The following is a 15,086-nucleotide window of genomic DNA, read 5'->3' on the forward strand; positions in this document are numbered from 1 at the left end:
AAACCTCCTAAATATTCAACAGTTTCTTTATCCAGTGAAAACCATAAACTCAGTTCTGATACGTTGGTTGTAGAAAAGATGAATTGCTGTAAATAAGTTCAAAAGTGAACATTTCCATTCTGCTTTTTACGTCTACTAGTCATTTTGTGATGAAGTTTTGCTGCTTTTACTTGAGTAAAGTTTCTGGATACTTTACCTACTCAGTAACTTCACTGAACGATGAGCTTTTAACCAAAAATTTACAGTTTGTTAATTTCATCAGTTTCATATCTCTGCCTAAAAACTGATTTGGAAAACTTTCTTTTACCTGATTTTGTTATTTTGTAGTTTTATTTAAAATGAATTATTTTCAGTTTGATCTAATGAACCAAAACTTCCTCATAAGTTTAAATGTGGGTAATTTTTAAAGATTAAACGGTTGATGTTTTAATCAACTCCAGTATTGGTTGGTTTTATGATTTATTGGTCAAACTTAATTAGACATTTTACAGTTTTACAGTTAAAAGCAATTAATAAAATTTAATTTCTTCTTCTCTGGTTTTATTTTTAGTAAATGTGAACTTTAAAATACTCCAGCTAAAAACTGGAGTATTTACTGTTTTCCAGTTTTCAGGTTGAAAACATATCAGGGCATTGATTAAATTTGAATCAAAACATTTCTGATCCAGTTGTTGTGAAAACAGGACAAACTTTCCTCAACACCAAACATCATTTTCACCTCCAGAGTCTGAAACTGACAGAAAAACAGCAAACAGAAGGAAACTGAACATGAAATGTGTTCATTTGAATTTCATAGATAGTGGAGACCCTGGAAGAGTTTATGAGAGGAAAAATATATTTTCACTTCAAGCAGGAACAAAGTCATGAATCAGAAAAAGCTGTAGTGTTTTAATAAAACTGCAGATTAAGATTAAATCCTCTAGAGGGCGCCACATCTCCACCTCTGGACTGATTCCAACAGGAACAACTGGAAAAACCAGGAAACAGTTCAGAGTAAAATCTCACTGAGTAAACACCCTGAGGATGAACTCTGACTCCTGCCTTCGTCTCCGACTGAAATCAAACTAACTCTGAACAAGGAGAACAGAGAAAGAACTGAGCAACTAGACGCTGAAACACAGACTGCTGCAGGAGGAAAAACAAGCAAATCAAAGTGAAAGTAAGTTCATAAAGTTTCTACAGGAGAGAAACTGACTTCCTGGTTTGCCACCACCTGGTGGCAGGAGCCACACATTACAGTCAGATGGCAAAAAGCAAGAGGTGAAGATGTTTACATCTCAACCTGAAGGAAATCAGACGAACAGTCAGGAACGTCATTTCTTGTAAAGAAAGATGTGATAAATGTATTTTTATACCACAGATGTTTTTTTAGTTTGCTCTGACATTGTAGCTTTCATGATTACATAATTATGTTTTTCGTCAGGGGTCTGTGCTTGTGTGTTTTAAATAAGTACTTTTAGGGTATTTATAGTTCCCATTCCAACTGCATAAAATAAACTATTCATGAAATAAAGTCTGAAACATAACAAATCTTCATGTTTTCCAGGTAAAAGATGGCAGAGAAACAGGAAGAGGATTTTGGTAAGTGATCAGAAGCAGAAATGAAGAATCTTAAAGGAACAAACTGAACAATCACAGCCTGTGTTGCTGCCATGTGATGAAGCTCAGCCTCAGTGTCTTTGTTTTCATGCTTCCTGTTCAGTGAAGCTCTGGTGAAACTAAAAGGAACCGAAGTGAAGAACAGGCCAGCAGCTCTGATACTTCAGGAATATTTACTATATACACTGATTAACTTATCCAGTAATCGCATCATTTATTAATTTATCTCAGACATTCTGTGTCTTTTATTCCATCACTTGGTGTCAGAGATGCTAAAGTTTAGAGATGGAGATGAAGAAAGAAAAGTGATGAAAATGTTAATCAGTCAATATTTTCATCACAATATTCACCAATAATATCATAATTTCCTTTTTTCCTAAAATAGTGCAGCTCCATATTTAGAAGGTGTTTCTTTTATTGTTCTTCCTGCAGTGAGGAAAGAAAGTAATGAACCAGAAGCTTCATTTGGTCTCATGTAGACAGAATCAGTGGTCGTCACTCAGATATGAGGCAGAAACACAACAACAGGTTTAGAGCTGAGGAGCTGATCAACAGACTCTGAATCTCTGGATGGAGCAACATGAATAGTTGATCTTCATCACGTTTTTCTCTCAGACATCAGTTTGAATTAATTATGTTTCTGATTTCTGCCTGCAGAGAAAATACTTTTCAAGGTTCACAATGAGTTTGTGAAGAGAGTTTCTGAGGAAATCCTGAATCAGCTCCTTGATGGCCTTGAGGTAGATGGCATCTTTAAACGTTCAGAGAAAGAAGAAATTCTTCAAAAGAACCAAACCAGAGCAAACAAGGCCCGGGACACCATCGATGCTGTGATGAAGAAAGGACAGAGAGCCAGTAGATTGATGATCAAACGTCTTCTCAACATAGATCCTACCCTGTCCAGCCAGCTGAGTTTGTCCTCTGACTCCTCTGATTTAGGTTAGTCCCTTCACCAATCATGACTGGGTGGAAGTGAACTCATTCAACAGTGACTAATTATAACAAAAATAAATGGAACATTATGGTTGCACTCCACCTGCTGGGCTGTAGGTCAGAAACTATAGAAAAGTTTTCCTGTAGATTGGCAGGAGGCGACTCTTAGTGTGAAAACACATTGAATGTTCAGCATGATGTTTGTAGTCCAGTCAATTTATTAACAAGCAAAGTGGCACCATAAATCTCCATGACTTGAATGTTTTATGATTTGAATGTTTCATGTTTCTTCTGAATGAAATCTTCCTCATGGTCTATAATTTGAATGAGTTCTTTCTTTAAACATCCTGATATAGAAACAATCAAATTAAAATTCAATCAATTGAGTCTTCATTTTTTCAAGTGTTTCATCTTGTGTTTTTATCTCTTTGTTCAGATTTTGATGATCGATGTCAACATGACCTCAAAGAGTCTCTTCTGGACACGTTCCAATCTATCTGTGAAGGCATTGCAATACGTGGAGAGAAAACCTCTCTGAATGATATTTACACAGAGCTCTACATCTTAGAAGGAGGAACTGCAGTGATCAACCAGGAACATGAGGTCAGACAGATTGAAACAGCATCCATTAATCAAGGAACAAAAATAAACCTGGAAGACTTCTTTAAATCCAACCCTGGTAGAAATTCTTCAGGATTTCAGGACGTTTCAGGTTCCGACATCCTGGATCCTCCTCATGATGATGGAGACGTGAACGGAGGGCCGACCTGCTAACGGCTCCTTTATGTGATGCAGTTTCATCCTGTGGTTGTTAATAAAAGCCAGCAGCACATTTGGCAACCTGAGTCACGTTTCATTTGGATTCAGGAAGTTGCTGAAGGTTTACGGTTCAAATTACTCCTAAAAAATGAAAAAAAAAAAGGTCTGGACACTTATTATTTTACTGTAATCTGATTTCATTAAAGGTTTACATTTGTGCAGCTTGACTGTATATTCTGGGTGAATTTGAAATTTATTGTAAAGGAATTCAATGAGAAGAATTAGTTGTGTCCCCTATGGAGCTCCGTAGATATATTTTAAAAATAAAAATACAGAAACTTCTTTACATAAATTGTCAATAATTAATCAAAAGTATTACTTAGGTTTTTAATTATTGCTTAACTTTTGATGAACTTCATTAGAAGGTGACATTTTAGTTTGAATAACTTAAAAAAAAAAAAACTTTAGCTGAACAGCACTAAGGTAAAAGTGCCACGTTGTTTTCCTCAGTATATTTCTGTTATGAATTCAACCTGCAGAGGGCAGTAGAGAGCAGTGGTCAGTGTTTTGGAGGTTAAATAAGTGCAGAGTAAAGAATAAAACTTTTTCACGCATCATCTTGGTTTCTGCCACGCTAACTCTCTCTGTTAGACATCAGTGTTTCTTTTTGTTAAATCTATCATAGATGATGCATTTAAATATGTTTTTATCATGTTTCCTAATGACATCATTAATATTACCAACAGTTAACAATAAGTCTGAACCGGAAGTGATGGGCGCCATCTTGGGAAAACAAAGGACAGGTAAACCAGGACAAACTTAAACCTCCTAAATATTCAACAGTTTCTTTATCCAGTGAAAACCATAAACTCAGTTCTGATACGTTGGTTGTAGAAATGATGAATTGCTGTAAATAAGTTCAAAAGAGTGAACATTTCCTTTCTGCTTTTTACGTCTACTAGTCATTTTGTGATGAAGTTTTGCTGCTTTTACTTGAGTAAAGTTTCTGGATACTTTACCTACTCAGTAACTTCACTGAACGATGAGCTTTTAACCAAAAATGTACAGTTTGTTAATTTCATCAGTTTCATATCTCTGCCTAAAAACTGATTTGGAAAACTTTCTTTTACATGATTTTGTTATTTTGTAGTTTTATTTAAAATGAATTATTTTCAGTTTGATCTAATAAACCAAAATTTCCTCATAAGTTTAAATGTGGGTAATTTTTAAAGATTAAACGGTTGATATTTTAATCAACTCCAGTATTGGTTGGTTTTATGATTTATTGGTCAAACTTAATTAGACATTTTACAGTTTTACAGTTAAAAGCAATTAATAAAATTTAATTTCTTCTTCTCTGGTTTTATTTTTAGTAAATGTGAACTTTAAAATACTCCAGCTGAAAACTGGAGTATTTACTGTTTTCCAGTTTTCAGGTTGAAAACATATCAGGGCATTGATTGAATTTAAATCAAAACATTTCTGATTCTGATCCAGTTGTTGTGAAAACAGGACAAACTTTCCTCAACACCAAACATCATTTTCACCTCCAGAGTCTGAAACTGACAGAAAAACAGCAAACAGAAGGAAACTGAACATGAAATGTGTTCATTTGAATTTCATAGATAGTGGAGACCCTGGAAGAGTTTTATGAGAGGAAAAATATATTTTCACTTAAAGCAGGAACAAAGTCATGAATCAGAAAAAGCTGTAGTGTCTTAATAAAACTGCAGATTAAGATTAAATCCTCTAGAGGGCGCCACATCTCCACCTCTGGACTGATTCAAACAGGAACAACTGGAATAACCAGGAAACACTTCAGAGAGAAAAACTCACTGAGTAAACACCCTGAGGATGAACTCTGACTCCTGCCTTCGTCTCCGACTGAAATCAAACTAACTCTGAACAAGGAGAACAGAGAGAGAACTGAGCAACTAGACGCTGAAACACAGACTGCTGCAGGAGGAAAACAAGCAAATCAAAGTGAAAGTAAGTTCAGAAAGTTTCTACAGGAGAGAAACTGACTTCCTGGTTTGACTTTCTGTCTGCTGTGGTTTCAGCTTCACTCTGAGACAAAATGGCTTCCAGATCAGACGATGATCTCTGCTGTCCGGTCTGTCTGGAGATATTTAAGGATCCGGTTCTTCTGTCATGTAGCCACAGCTTCTGTAAGGAGTGTCTGCAGAAATACTGGAGAGAGAAACCAGGAAGAGAGTGTCCAGTTTGTAAAAGGAGATCTTCTAAAGATCAACCTCCCTGTAATCTGGCTCTGAAGAATCTGTGTGAGTCTTTGTTACAGCAGAGAAACCAAACAGCTTCAGAGGATCTCTGCTCTCTGCACTCTGAGAAACTCAAACTCTTCTGTCTGGACCATCAGCAGCCAGTTTGTCTCGTCTGCAGAGATTCAGAAAAACACACCAACCACAGATTCAGACCCATCGATGAAGCTGCTCAGCAACACAAGAAGAAGCTTCAGGAAACTCTGGAGCCTTTAAAGGAGAAGCTGGAGCTCAGGAAGAAAGTTCAGGAGGAGTTTGATCAGACAGCAGAACACCTGAAGGTCCAGGCCCGACACACAGAGAGGCAGATTAGGGAGCAGTTTAAGCAGCTTCATCAGTTTCTAGCAGAGGAAGAGGAGGCCAGGCTGGCTGCACTGAGGGAGGAAGAGGAGCAGAAGAGAGGGATGATGAAGGAGAAGATGGAGGCTCTGAGCAGAGAGATAGCAGCTCTTTCAGACACAGTCAGAGCCACAGAGGAGGAGCTGAGAGCTGCAGACGTCTCATTCCTGCACAACTACAAGGCTGCAGTGGAAAGAGTCCAGCGCTGCCCCCTGCTGGAGGATCCACAGCTGCCCTCAGGAGCTCTGATAGACCAGGCCAAACATCTGGGCAACCTGGCCTTCAACATCTGGAGCAACATGGAGACCATGGTGACCTACACTCCTCTGGTTCTGGACCCAAACACGGCTGGTCGAAGACTCCATCTGTCTGAAGATCTGACCAATGGGAGGGTAGGAGAGAAACAGCAGCTTCCTGATAATCCAGAGAGATTTGATTATTTCTGTGATTCTGTTCTGAGTTCTGAGGGTTTTAACTCAGGGAACCACAGCTGGGATGTTGATGTTGGAGACAGTAAATACTGGAGCCTTGGTGTGTTAGAAGAGTCAGTTCAGAGGAAGGGAAGCATAAAGTCTGGATTGTTGTTTATATGGTTCTATTCAGGTGAATACTCAGCATTTTCTCCATCAGCTCCTTCCACTCGTCTCTCAGTCCAGAAGAATCTCCAGAGGATCAGAGTGAATCTGGACTGGGACAGAGGAAAACTGTCCTTCACTGATCTGGATACTAACACACACATACACACCTTCACACACACCTTCACTCACAAGATGTTTCCATTCTTCTCCACTAATAAAACATTAAAGATCGTACCGATGAAGATCTCAGTGATGATGCAGCAGCTCTGATGATCTCAGCATGAAGAACAAAGTCCAGATAAAAACTTATTGATCAGATTGAAACTAAGTTTTAAAGAGGAAACTGGAGATGATCTGATCATCTGGAGATGATCTGATCATCTGGAGATGATCTGATCATCTTCTTCATCTCTGATCAGATTCAGATTCATCTCCAGGCTGCTGGAAGCAGCAGGGCAGCGTTAATCTTTCTCATCTGACTCTTTAGTCTGAGTTCAGCTCTGATTCTGAAATCACTCAGAGTGAGAGGTCTTGTTTTTTTCTTCATCTCGGGGTAATTATTTCTGTTTTTCAGGAACTGATTTATTAAAAATTGTGATTTTATTGAATATGTGAGCAAAAATGATCCCAGCAATATGTTTATTTTACAAACTACATAATTATGTTGCTGACTAAATTATTTAGCTCCAAACTGAATATTTAGTTTTCTTTTGTCTGATTTTGTTATTTTATGTTACATTTATGGATAATTGTCATTTTAGTCGTTAAAATACCAAAACCTCTTCATAAGTTTATATTTTGTTCTTTCTAATGATGTAATTTTTAAATATTAAATGATCTTCTGATCAGGACTTGAGTCGATTTTTTTACCAAATAGATTTTTACTCTTGAATCATTTGGATGGAAACTGCCGTGGAGGAGCTGGTGCTCGTCCCTTCTTGGCGGCGTGAAGTCTTGAGCTTCCCTTGGTCCCGGGGTGCGGTCCTCTGCTGGTCGTCAGCCTGCTTCCTCTTGTTGGCTCCTCTTCTGCGCCGCGGACTAAGAACCTCTTCTCTCCCCTATCCACTGGTTTTTATACCCTCTCAACCCATGGTTGCCTGTGGGACGGGTCTACATGACTTTCTAACGGTCCCACTGGCTGTGGAAAGTCCCAACTTTCCCCAAGCATCACCGCCCTCATGACTCATTGCAGCAACTCCCTTCGGTACTTCCCTTTTCTACTGGACATCTGTTTTCCCAGCACCCCCGCCCAGTTCAGTGTACTAATTGCAACACAGTTTATTCTATTTCTCACAATCTTTAAGTCTTTCTTCATTATTTTTTGTAATTCATCACAAAACATAATCAATGTGTTATTTTATCAACTTATTACTTTAGTATGACTCTTCCTCACTCATCACTCCTATTCTTTAATAATTAGTGATCATTGTTCAACAATCAAGTCGTTACTGTTATCTCAAAGGTACAACCCTAAATGTCCATAATGCATTCTAACATCTTAACTGATTGAAAATACAGAACATATATTTTGATTATACGTTACAGACAATATTTGCTGTTATTTCTCAGGCCTTTATTCCGTTTTTTGCGTGTACCTGGACAGATCTCACCCTCTTGACCAGTTTTCACGACAACGGTCACTACATTTATGCTCTGGATGAGGGACTGCTGTAAAGTCAACGACTCAACACAAGTGATTTACTGTCGCCCCCTGTTGGTCATGAGGAGTGAATGCTGTAAGTTATGACTCCATACAATCTGCAGGGTGTCGTTTGGTACAAACTTTTTAAACTTTCATCAACTGAGCTTATTGTACTGTTAACTAATCGCAATTGGAAAACATATGATTGAACTAAAATGATTTCAAAGTGCATTGAGATGACATTTGTTGTGAATTGGCAATGTATAAAATGTACCTTTCAAACTGAGCTCAACCAATAATATAAAAAAACAAAAAACCCAACAACCAATACAAAAAGGTTCAGAACCCCAAAAGTAGACACCAAAATGTTAAAAACTCCAAAAGTAGATACCAAAATGTTAAAAACTCCAAAAGTAGATACCAAAATGTTAAAAACTCCAAAAGTAGATACCAAAATGTTAAAAACTCCAAAAGTAGACACCAAAATGTTAAAAACTCCAAAAGTAGATACCAAAATGTTCAGAACCCCAAAAGTAGACACCAAAATGTTAAAAACTCCAAAAGTAGATACCAAAATGTTAAAAACTCCAAAAGTACATGCCAAAATGTTAAAAACTCCAAAAGTAGATAACACAAACTTTCAAAACTTATAACGTTGGTTCACAAAAATGTTGTTCTCAAGGCATTTTACAAAAAGTTGTTTCAATTCAGTCATAGATTACTATTTATCCAAGTTATCAATGCATTAGGATTATTACATTTGTTTAACAATTTTGCACCAAAGGAAACCCAGCAGATTGTATGGAGTCATTACTTACAGCATTTACTCCTCCTGACCAGCAGGGGGCGACAGCAAATCACCTGTGTAGAGCCGTTGACTTTACAGCAATTGCTCTTACAGAAAATGCATGTAGTGACCGTGGAGAGGAAGAACTCCCCTCTACCAGGAAGAAACCTCCAGCAGAACCAGAACTGGGCTCAGTACCAGCAGCCATCTGCCGTGACCGACTGGAGCAGAGACGCAACAGGTTGGCTCATCAGGAGAACTTTCCATGTTCATGAACTTTCCACGTCAGCCAATGACCTCCTCCAGGAAGAAACCACAGCCAATCAGAGTCCCAGACCAGGTGTAACTTCTACAGAGAGAAAAATAATGGAGAAAACAAAAACTTTAATTTCTAACTAAACTTTTTGTTTAGTTGGAGGTCAAAGGCAGGTGGCTTAGATGAAGTGAGGTCTGCTATGTTACCGCAAAGGAGAGTCGAGCCAAGGCAAACCTGTTGATCTATACCATCCGTAAATTTGAGAAACTCTGTTCCGGAAGACATTTCTTCAAAGGTATCTTGAATGCAGTGAATGAGTGAGTGTAGGAACAGAGAGAGAGGGGGAAGGAGAAGAGAGGGGGAAAGATAAAGAAGGGGGGAAGGAGGAGGGGAAACAGTCATTCTGTCCCCAGTCGATGTTTTATCAGTTTGTTTTGGGGCAATTTGCTTCTGAAGCGATGGTCACATTGTTGTTGTTGTTGATAAAATGAAAAATGATTGCAGTGAGCAGCTTTATCCCATGTTTAAGATTGCATCTGCCTTTTCCAAAGAGGTGTAAGCGCTGCCAGTAGATCCTGAGGTTATGGATGAAGGTCACTGAGCTGGCAGAGCAGGTTTTAATCAGCCATTTGTTTATCATGCCCAGCCTTTTTCGTCTCCCCATCGAGGCGATGGAATTGGACCACTGAGAAATAACTTCATTTTTAATTTTCCCATAGTGTCCAGAAGAATATTAAAGTCCTTTTTCAGAATTTCGGATTTTTGCTTTGCCAGATCGTTGGCTCCAACATGCACAACTAAAGTCTCCATGTTTGGCTGATCAGTGGTTAGAGAGAGCACTTTGCGGGTCAAATCAGATACAGTGTGACCAAGAAAAGAAACCACTCTCGTTTTCTTGGGATTGCAAACAAGACTGATTCCATTTACTGCTTCATCTCCAACAATAAGCACTCTTGGTATTCCTTTCGTTTCCTGGGGGTCACTTTGTCCTTCGGAGCTTTTTGGGGTGGATGTGCTGGTTTTGCCTCATTGTTGATGTTTGAAGGTGGGTTTTCACTCAGAGGCTCATTTTGATCTAACAAACCAAAACTTCCTCATAAGTTTAAATTTGGGTCCTTTTTAAAGATTAAATGGTTGATGATCAACTTCAGTCTTGGTTGGTTTTATGATTTATTCTTCAAACTTAATTAGGCATTTTACAATTTTACAGTTTGTAATGCTGTTTATTCTTACTGGTTTTTCCTGCTTATAGAAACTGGGATCTATTATATTTTCTTCATCTCTGTCACAGCAGAGCAGAATCTCCTGTAAATGTTTGAACGTTTCCTGATTGGCTTGACTCAGATCTCATTTAGCTGTTCAGTCTCTGTTTTATGCACAGTAACCAAAGAGGAATCACCTGTTTCTGACCATTAGAAGGTAAAAAGATCAGTATGAACTAAAGTATCTGTTTAAAACTCTGTCACTGAAATTCTCAGTTTGCAATCAGAGCAATGATTGTGTTGCTCTTTGCCAGCTTGGATGGAGGAGGAGACACTGAATCATTAGAGGGTCATTATTTTACTGCAGCAGCTTTTATTGTAATTTTATTAATTTCTTCTTCTCTGGTTTTATTTTTGGTTTATATTTTAAGTAAATGTGAACTTTAAAATACTCCAGCTGAAAACTTTTCTGATTCTGATCCACTTGTTCTGAAAACAGGACAAACTTTCATTAATACCAAACATCATTTTCACCTCCAGAGTCTGAAACTGACAGAAAAACAGCAAACAGAAGGAAACTGAACATGAAATGTGTTCATTTGAATTTCATAGATAGTGGAGACCCTGGAAGAGTTTTATGAGAGGAAAAATATATTTTCACTTAAAGCAGGAACAAAGTCATGAATCAGAAAAAGCTGTAGAGTTTTAATAAAACTGCAGATTAAGATTAAATCCTCTAGAGGGCGCCACATCTCCGCCTCTGGACTGATTCCAACAGGAAAACTTGGAAAATCCCGGAAACAGTTCATAGAGAAAAACTCAAAGAGGAAACGCCCTGAGGATGAACTCTGACTCCTGCCTTCGTCTCCGACTGAAATCAAACTAACTCTGAACAAGGAGAACAGAGAGAGAACTGAGCAACTAGACGCTGAAACACAGACTGCTGCAGGAGGAAAAACAAGCAAATCAAAGTGAAAGTAAGTTCAGAAAGTTTCTACAGGAGAGAAACTGACTTCCTGTTTTGACTTTCTGTCTGCTGTGGTTTCAGCTTCACTCTGAGACAAAATGGCTTCCAGATCAGACGATGATCTCTGCTGTCCGGTCTGTCTGGAAATATTTAAGGATCCAGTTATTCTGTCATGTAGCCACAGCTTCTGTAAGGAGTGTCTGCAGAAATGTTGGAGAGAGAAACCAGGAAGAGAGTGTCCAGTTTGTAATAGGAGATCTTCTAGAGATCTTCCTCCCTTTAATCTGGCTCTGAAGAATCTGTGTGAGTCTTTGTTACAGCAGAGAAACCAAACAGCTTCAGAGGATCTCTGCTCTCTGCACTCTGAGAAACTCAAACTCTTCTGTCTGGACCATCAGCAGCCAGTTTGTCTCGTCTGCAGAGATTCAGAAAAACACACCAAGCACAGATTCAGACCCATCGATGAAGCTGCTCAGCAACACAAGAAGAAGCTTCAGGAAACTCTGGAGCCTTTAAAGGAGAAGCTGGAGCTCAGGAAGAAAGTTCAGGAGGAGTTTGATCAGACAGCAGAACACCTGAAGGTCCAGGCCCGACACACAGAGAGGCAGATTAGGGAGCAGTTTAAGCAGCTTCATCAGTTTCTAGCAGAGGAAGAGGAGGCCAGGCTGGCTGCACTGAGGGAGGAAGAGGAGCAGAAGAGAGGGATGATGAAGGAGAAGATGGAGGCTCTGAGCAGAGAGATAGCAGCTCTTTCAGACACAGTCAGAGCCACAGAGGAGGAGCTGAGAGCTGCAGACGTCTCATTCCTGCACAACTACAAGGCTGCAGTGGAAAGAGTCCAGCGCTGCCCCCTGCTGGAGGATCCACAGCTGCCCTCAGGAGCTCTGATAGACCAGGCCAAACATCTGGGCAACCTGGCCTTCAACATCTGGAGCAACATGGAGACCATGGTGACCTACACTCCTCTGGTTCTGGACCCAAACACGGCTGGTCCACACCTTCATCTGTCTGAAGATCTGACCAATGGGAGGAGAGGAGAGAAACAGCAGCTTCCTGATAATCCAGAGAGATTTGATTATTACTACTCTGTTCTGAGTTCTGAGGGTTTTAACTCAGGGAACCACAGCTGGGATGTTGATGTTGGAGACAGTGAAGAATGGAGACTTGGTGTGTTAGAAGAGTCTGTTCAGAGGAAGAGAAGCATAAAGTCTGGATTGTTGTTTATATTTTTCTCTTCAGGTAAATATTATGCATGTTCTCCATCAGCTCCTTTTATTTTTCTCTCAGTCCAGAAGAATCTCCAGAGGATCAGAGTGAATCTGGACTGGGACAGAGGAAAACTGTCCTTCTCTGATCTGGATACTAACACACACATACACACCTTCACACACACCTTCACTGACAAGATGTTTCCATTCTTCTACACTAATAAAACCTTAAAGATCGTACCGATGAAGATCTCAGTGATGAAGCAGCAGCTCTGATGATCTCAGCATGAAGAACAAAGTCCAGATAAAAACTTATTGATCAGATTGAAACTGTGAGTTTTAAAGAGGAAACTAGAGATGATCAGATCATCTTCTTCATCTCTGATCAGATTCAGATTCATCTCCAGGCTGCTGGAAGCAGCAGGGCAGCGTTAATCTTTCTCATCTGACTCTTTAGTCTGAGTTCAGCTCTGATTCTAAAATCACTCAGAGTGAGAGGTCTTGTTTTATTGTTTATCTCTTGGTAATTATTTCCGTTTTTCAAGCTTTTTTTATTTTTTCAAAATATGTAGATTTTATGGAATATGGGATAATTTTTGTGAGCAAAAATGATAAAAATACTAACTTTTCCTCATAACTTTATATTTTGTTCTGCCTGATGATGTAATTTTTAAATATTAAATGATGTTTTGATCAGTCGGTTTTTTTTCCAAATAGATTTTTATTCTTACTTGAATCATTTCTTGGACAAATACTTTTTACTTTTACTTGAGTAAATAAATGTTGAAGTAGTACCACTCTTACCGAAGTACAACTTTTGGTTGTGAGTAACTATAATAATTTCTTAGGGTAATTATTAATAAAACTAATTTAGATAAAAATGGCAAAGTCGTGGTGTTACTTGATGTTTAAGAAAATAAAAGCCAAATGGATCATTCTAAAAATACAGGAAGTAAACCTTCAAGACTTAATTATGTCAAATATAATTTGCAGTTTAGCAGAAGGTTTTCTTGCTCTTGTCCTGGCAGCAAATATGAGGATTCAGTTGAAGTCTTTTTATGATTCGGTCACATTTTTATCAGGCAGCCCTAAATGTAGGGACAGGTTGGTTTTATGACTACACTGTAAATCATTGAGCTGTGTTTAGTTGTGTCTACTATCTCCTACTCACGGAGTCAAATAAATTTAGTGAGTTTGAGATTCGAAACCTAAATGTGAGTTTGCGAAAAATAAACTAAAGTAGTTTGGTGCTGTCGGGCTCAGAGTCTGAGAGACTTTTCCTTTATCAAACAATTTTGTTTTGCCTCTTATTTAGTGGAAATATTGATGTTGATGAGACTTTCGACAAAATAATAACCTTTTTCAACCTTTATAGCTACTCTGCTGAAAATGAGGCTCTAACATTCACAAATGACAGTGAAATAAAATCCAGTCCAACATCTGGTTTGAGGTGATTCCTCTGGAACCTGTTGGAGGAAAAATATCCCAACTTCAGAAGATGAGCTTTAACCTAACAGAGCTCTGTGGTTCCTCCTGTCACTGAGAGTCAGGGTGAGGAGGCGCCATGTTAGGAAGAGAAGTGGAAGCTGCAGGATCTTCAGAACAAACAGGTCATGATGCTGGGCTACTGATTATCCCTCTGTCTGGACACAGGATCAATAGAACCAGTTTAAAAGCTAAAATAAATGGTTATATGCCAGACATGGAAAACTGGGATGCTCTCCATGCCATGATGTTCAGGATTTTGGTCTCATGGCATCTCAAGGTGTCAACATTGCAGCCAGTGGGCTGAAGGAGGAAATACAGCTTTATTTTGTAGCAATTCAAGAGCTACCAGCTTTTATCACTTCACAAAAAAATCAGCACAGAAACTCCAAAACACACATAGTACCCCTAAGAATTTAAAACTACTTTCACCCCTGTATAAATACTCTTTGATTTTTTCATAATTAGCATTAAGGATGCGGCTGTTGAAGTGAATAATTGAGATTTCTTGATCTGAACCAGGCAACTTCTGATCAACTTTCTGAAATCCAGTAATAAATCAAAAATATACACATGAATATAGAAACAGATATTGACCCACACAACAATTTCCTTGATTATTTGAATGACAGCTGCCATTACTTCTCTGATTATAACTATAGCCAATTGTTTCACTGATATTTATCCAACTCTTCAATTTGTCTGATGATCAGAACCTTGGCTTCCTCTGGTGAACCGTTTAATTTGATATAAACCTTGCAGTTTGAGTCCATGTTGACTGTATTTTCTTTTGTTTCCTGAGAAAACGTCTTACTATATCTGCGTTAATTTTGGTAAGATGCTCATTTATATAAACATTGGATCCTTTTAATTTCCTCCCTTGTTTTAGGAGTTCATTCTTATGTTCCCTGTTTGTAAACCTCATTACAATGGCAGGTTTAACTCCTTTGTTTTTTTGTGGAAGTGGATGGCAAGCTTCAATAACATAGTTATCAATGCTAATGCCTTTGTTACTGAGGAATGATATTACCTGGTTTTCGAAAGTTCCTTGA

The 15,086-nt window shown here is 38.5% G+C and overlaps 2 protein-coding genes and 1 long non-coding RNA gene across 3 annotated transcripts; all 3 read left to right on the forward strand.

Moving 5' to 3' along the window:
- Positions 1-1,410: 1,410 nt before the first annotated feature.
- Positions 1,411-3,189, forward strand: LOC145554015 (uncharacterized). The gene is made up of 3 exons (XR_014090053.1): positions 1,411-1,581; positions 2,257-2,538; positions 2,969-3,189. It is a non-coding gene; the product is annotated as an uncharacterized LOC145554015 (long non-coding RNA).
- Positions 3,190-5,122: 1,933 nt separating this feature from the next.
- LOC145554283 (nuclear factor 7, ovary-like) lies at positions 5,123-6,779 on the forward strand. Its single transcript, XM_081613825.1, has one exon. The coding sequence runs from the start codon at positions 5,369-5,371 to the stop codon at positions 6,755-6,757; it is 1,389 nt and encodes a 462-aa protein (XP_081469951.1). The 5' UTR covers positions 5,123-5,368; the 3' UTR covers positions 6,758-6,779.
- Positions 6,780-11,424: 4,645 nt separating this feature from the next.
- Positions 11,425-13,063, forward strand: LOC145554341 (nuclear factor 7, brain-like). The gene has a single exon (XM_081613911.1). The coding sequence runs from the start codon at positions 11,440-11,442 to the stop codon at positions 12,823-12,825; it is 1,386 nt and encodes a 461-aa protein (XP_081470037.1). The 5' UTR covers positions 11,425-11,439; the 3' UTR covers positions 12,826-13,063.
- The last annotated feature ends 2,023 nt before the right edge of the window (positions 13,064-15,086 follow it).

The sequence above is a fragment of the Poecilia reticulata genome, chromosome 12 (genome assembly GCF_904066995.2).
Source record: "Poecilia reticulata chromosome 12, P_reticulata-male-v2, whole genome shotgun sequence".
Lineage (NCBI taxonomy): Eukaryota > Metazoa > Chordata > Actinopteri > Cyprinodontiformes > Poeciliidae > Poecilia > Poecilia reticulata.

Excerpts from the sequence above, each read along its gene's own strand:
- LOC145554283 (XM_081613825.1), top strand. The coding sequence starts at position 5,369 with ATGGCTTCCAGATCAGACGATGATCTCTGCTGTCCGGTCTGTCTGGAG.
- LOC145554341 (XM_081613911.1), top strand. The coding sequence starts at position 11,440 with ATGGCTTCCAGATCAGACGATGATCTCTGCTGTCCGGTCTGTCTGGAA.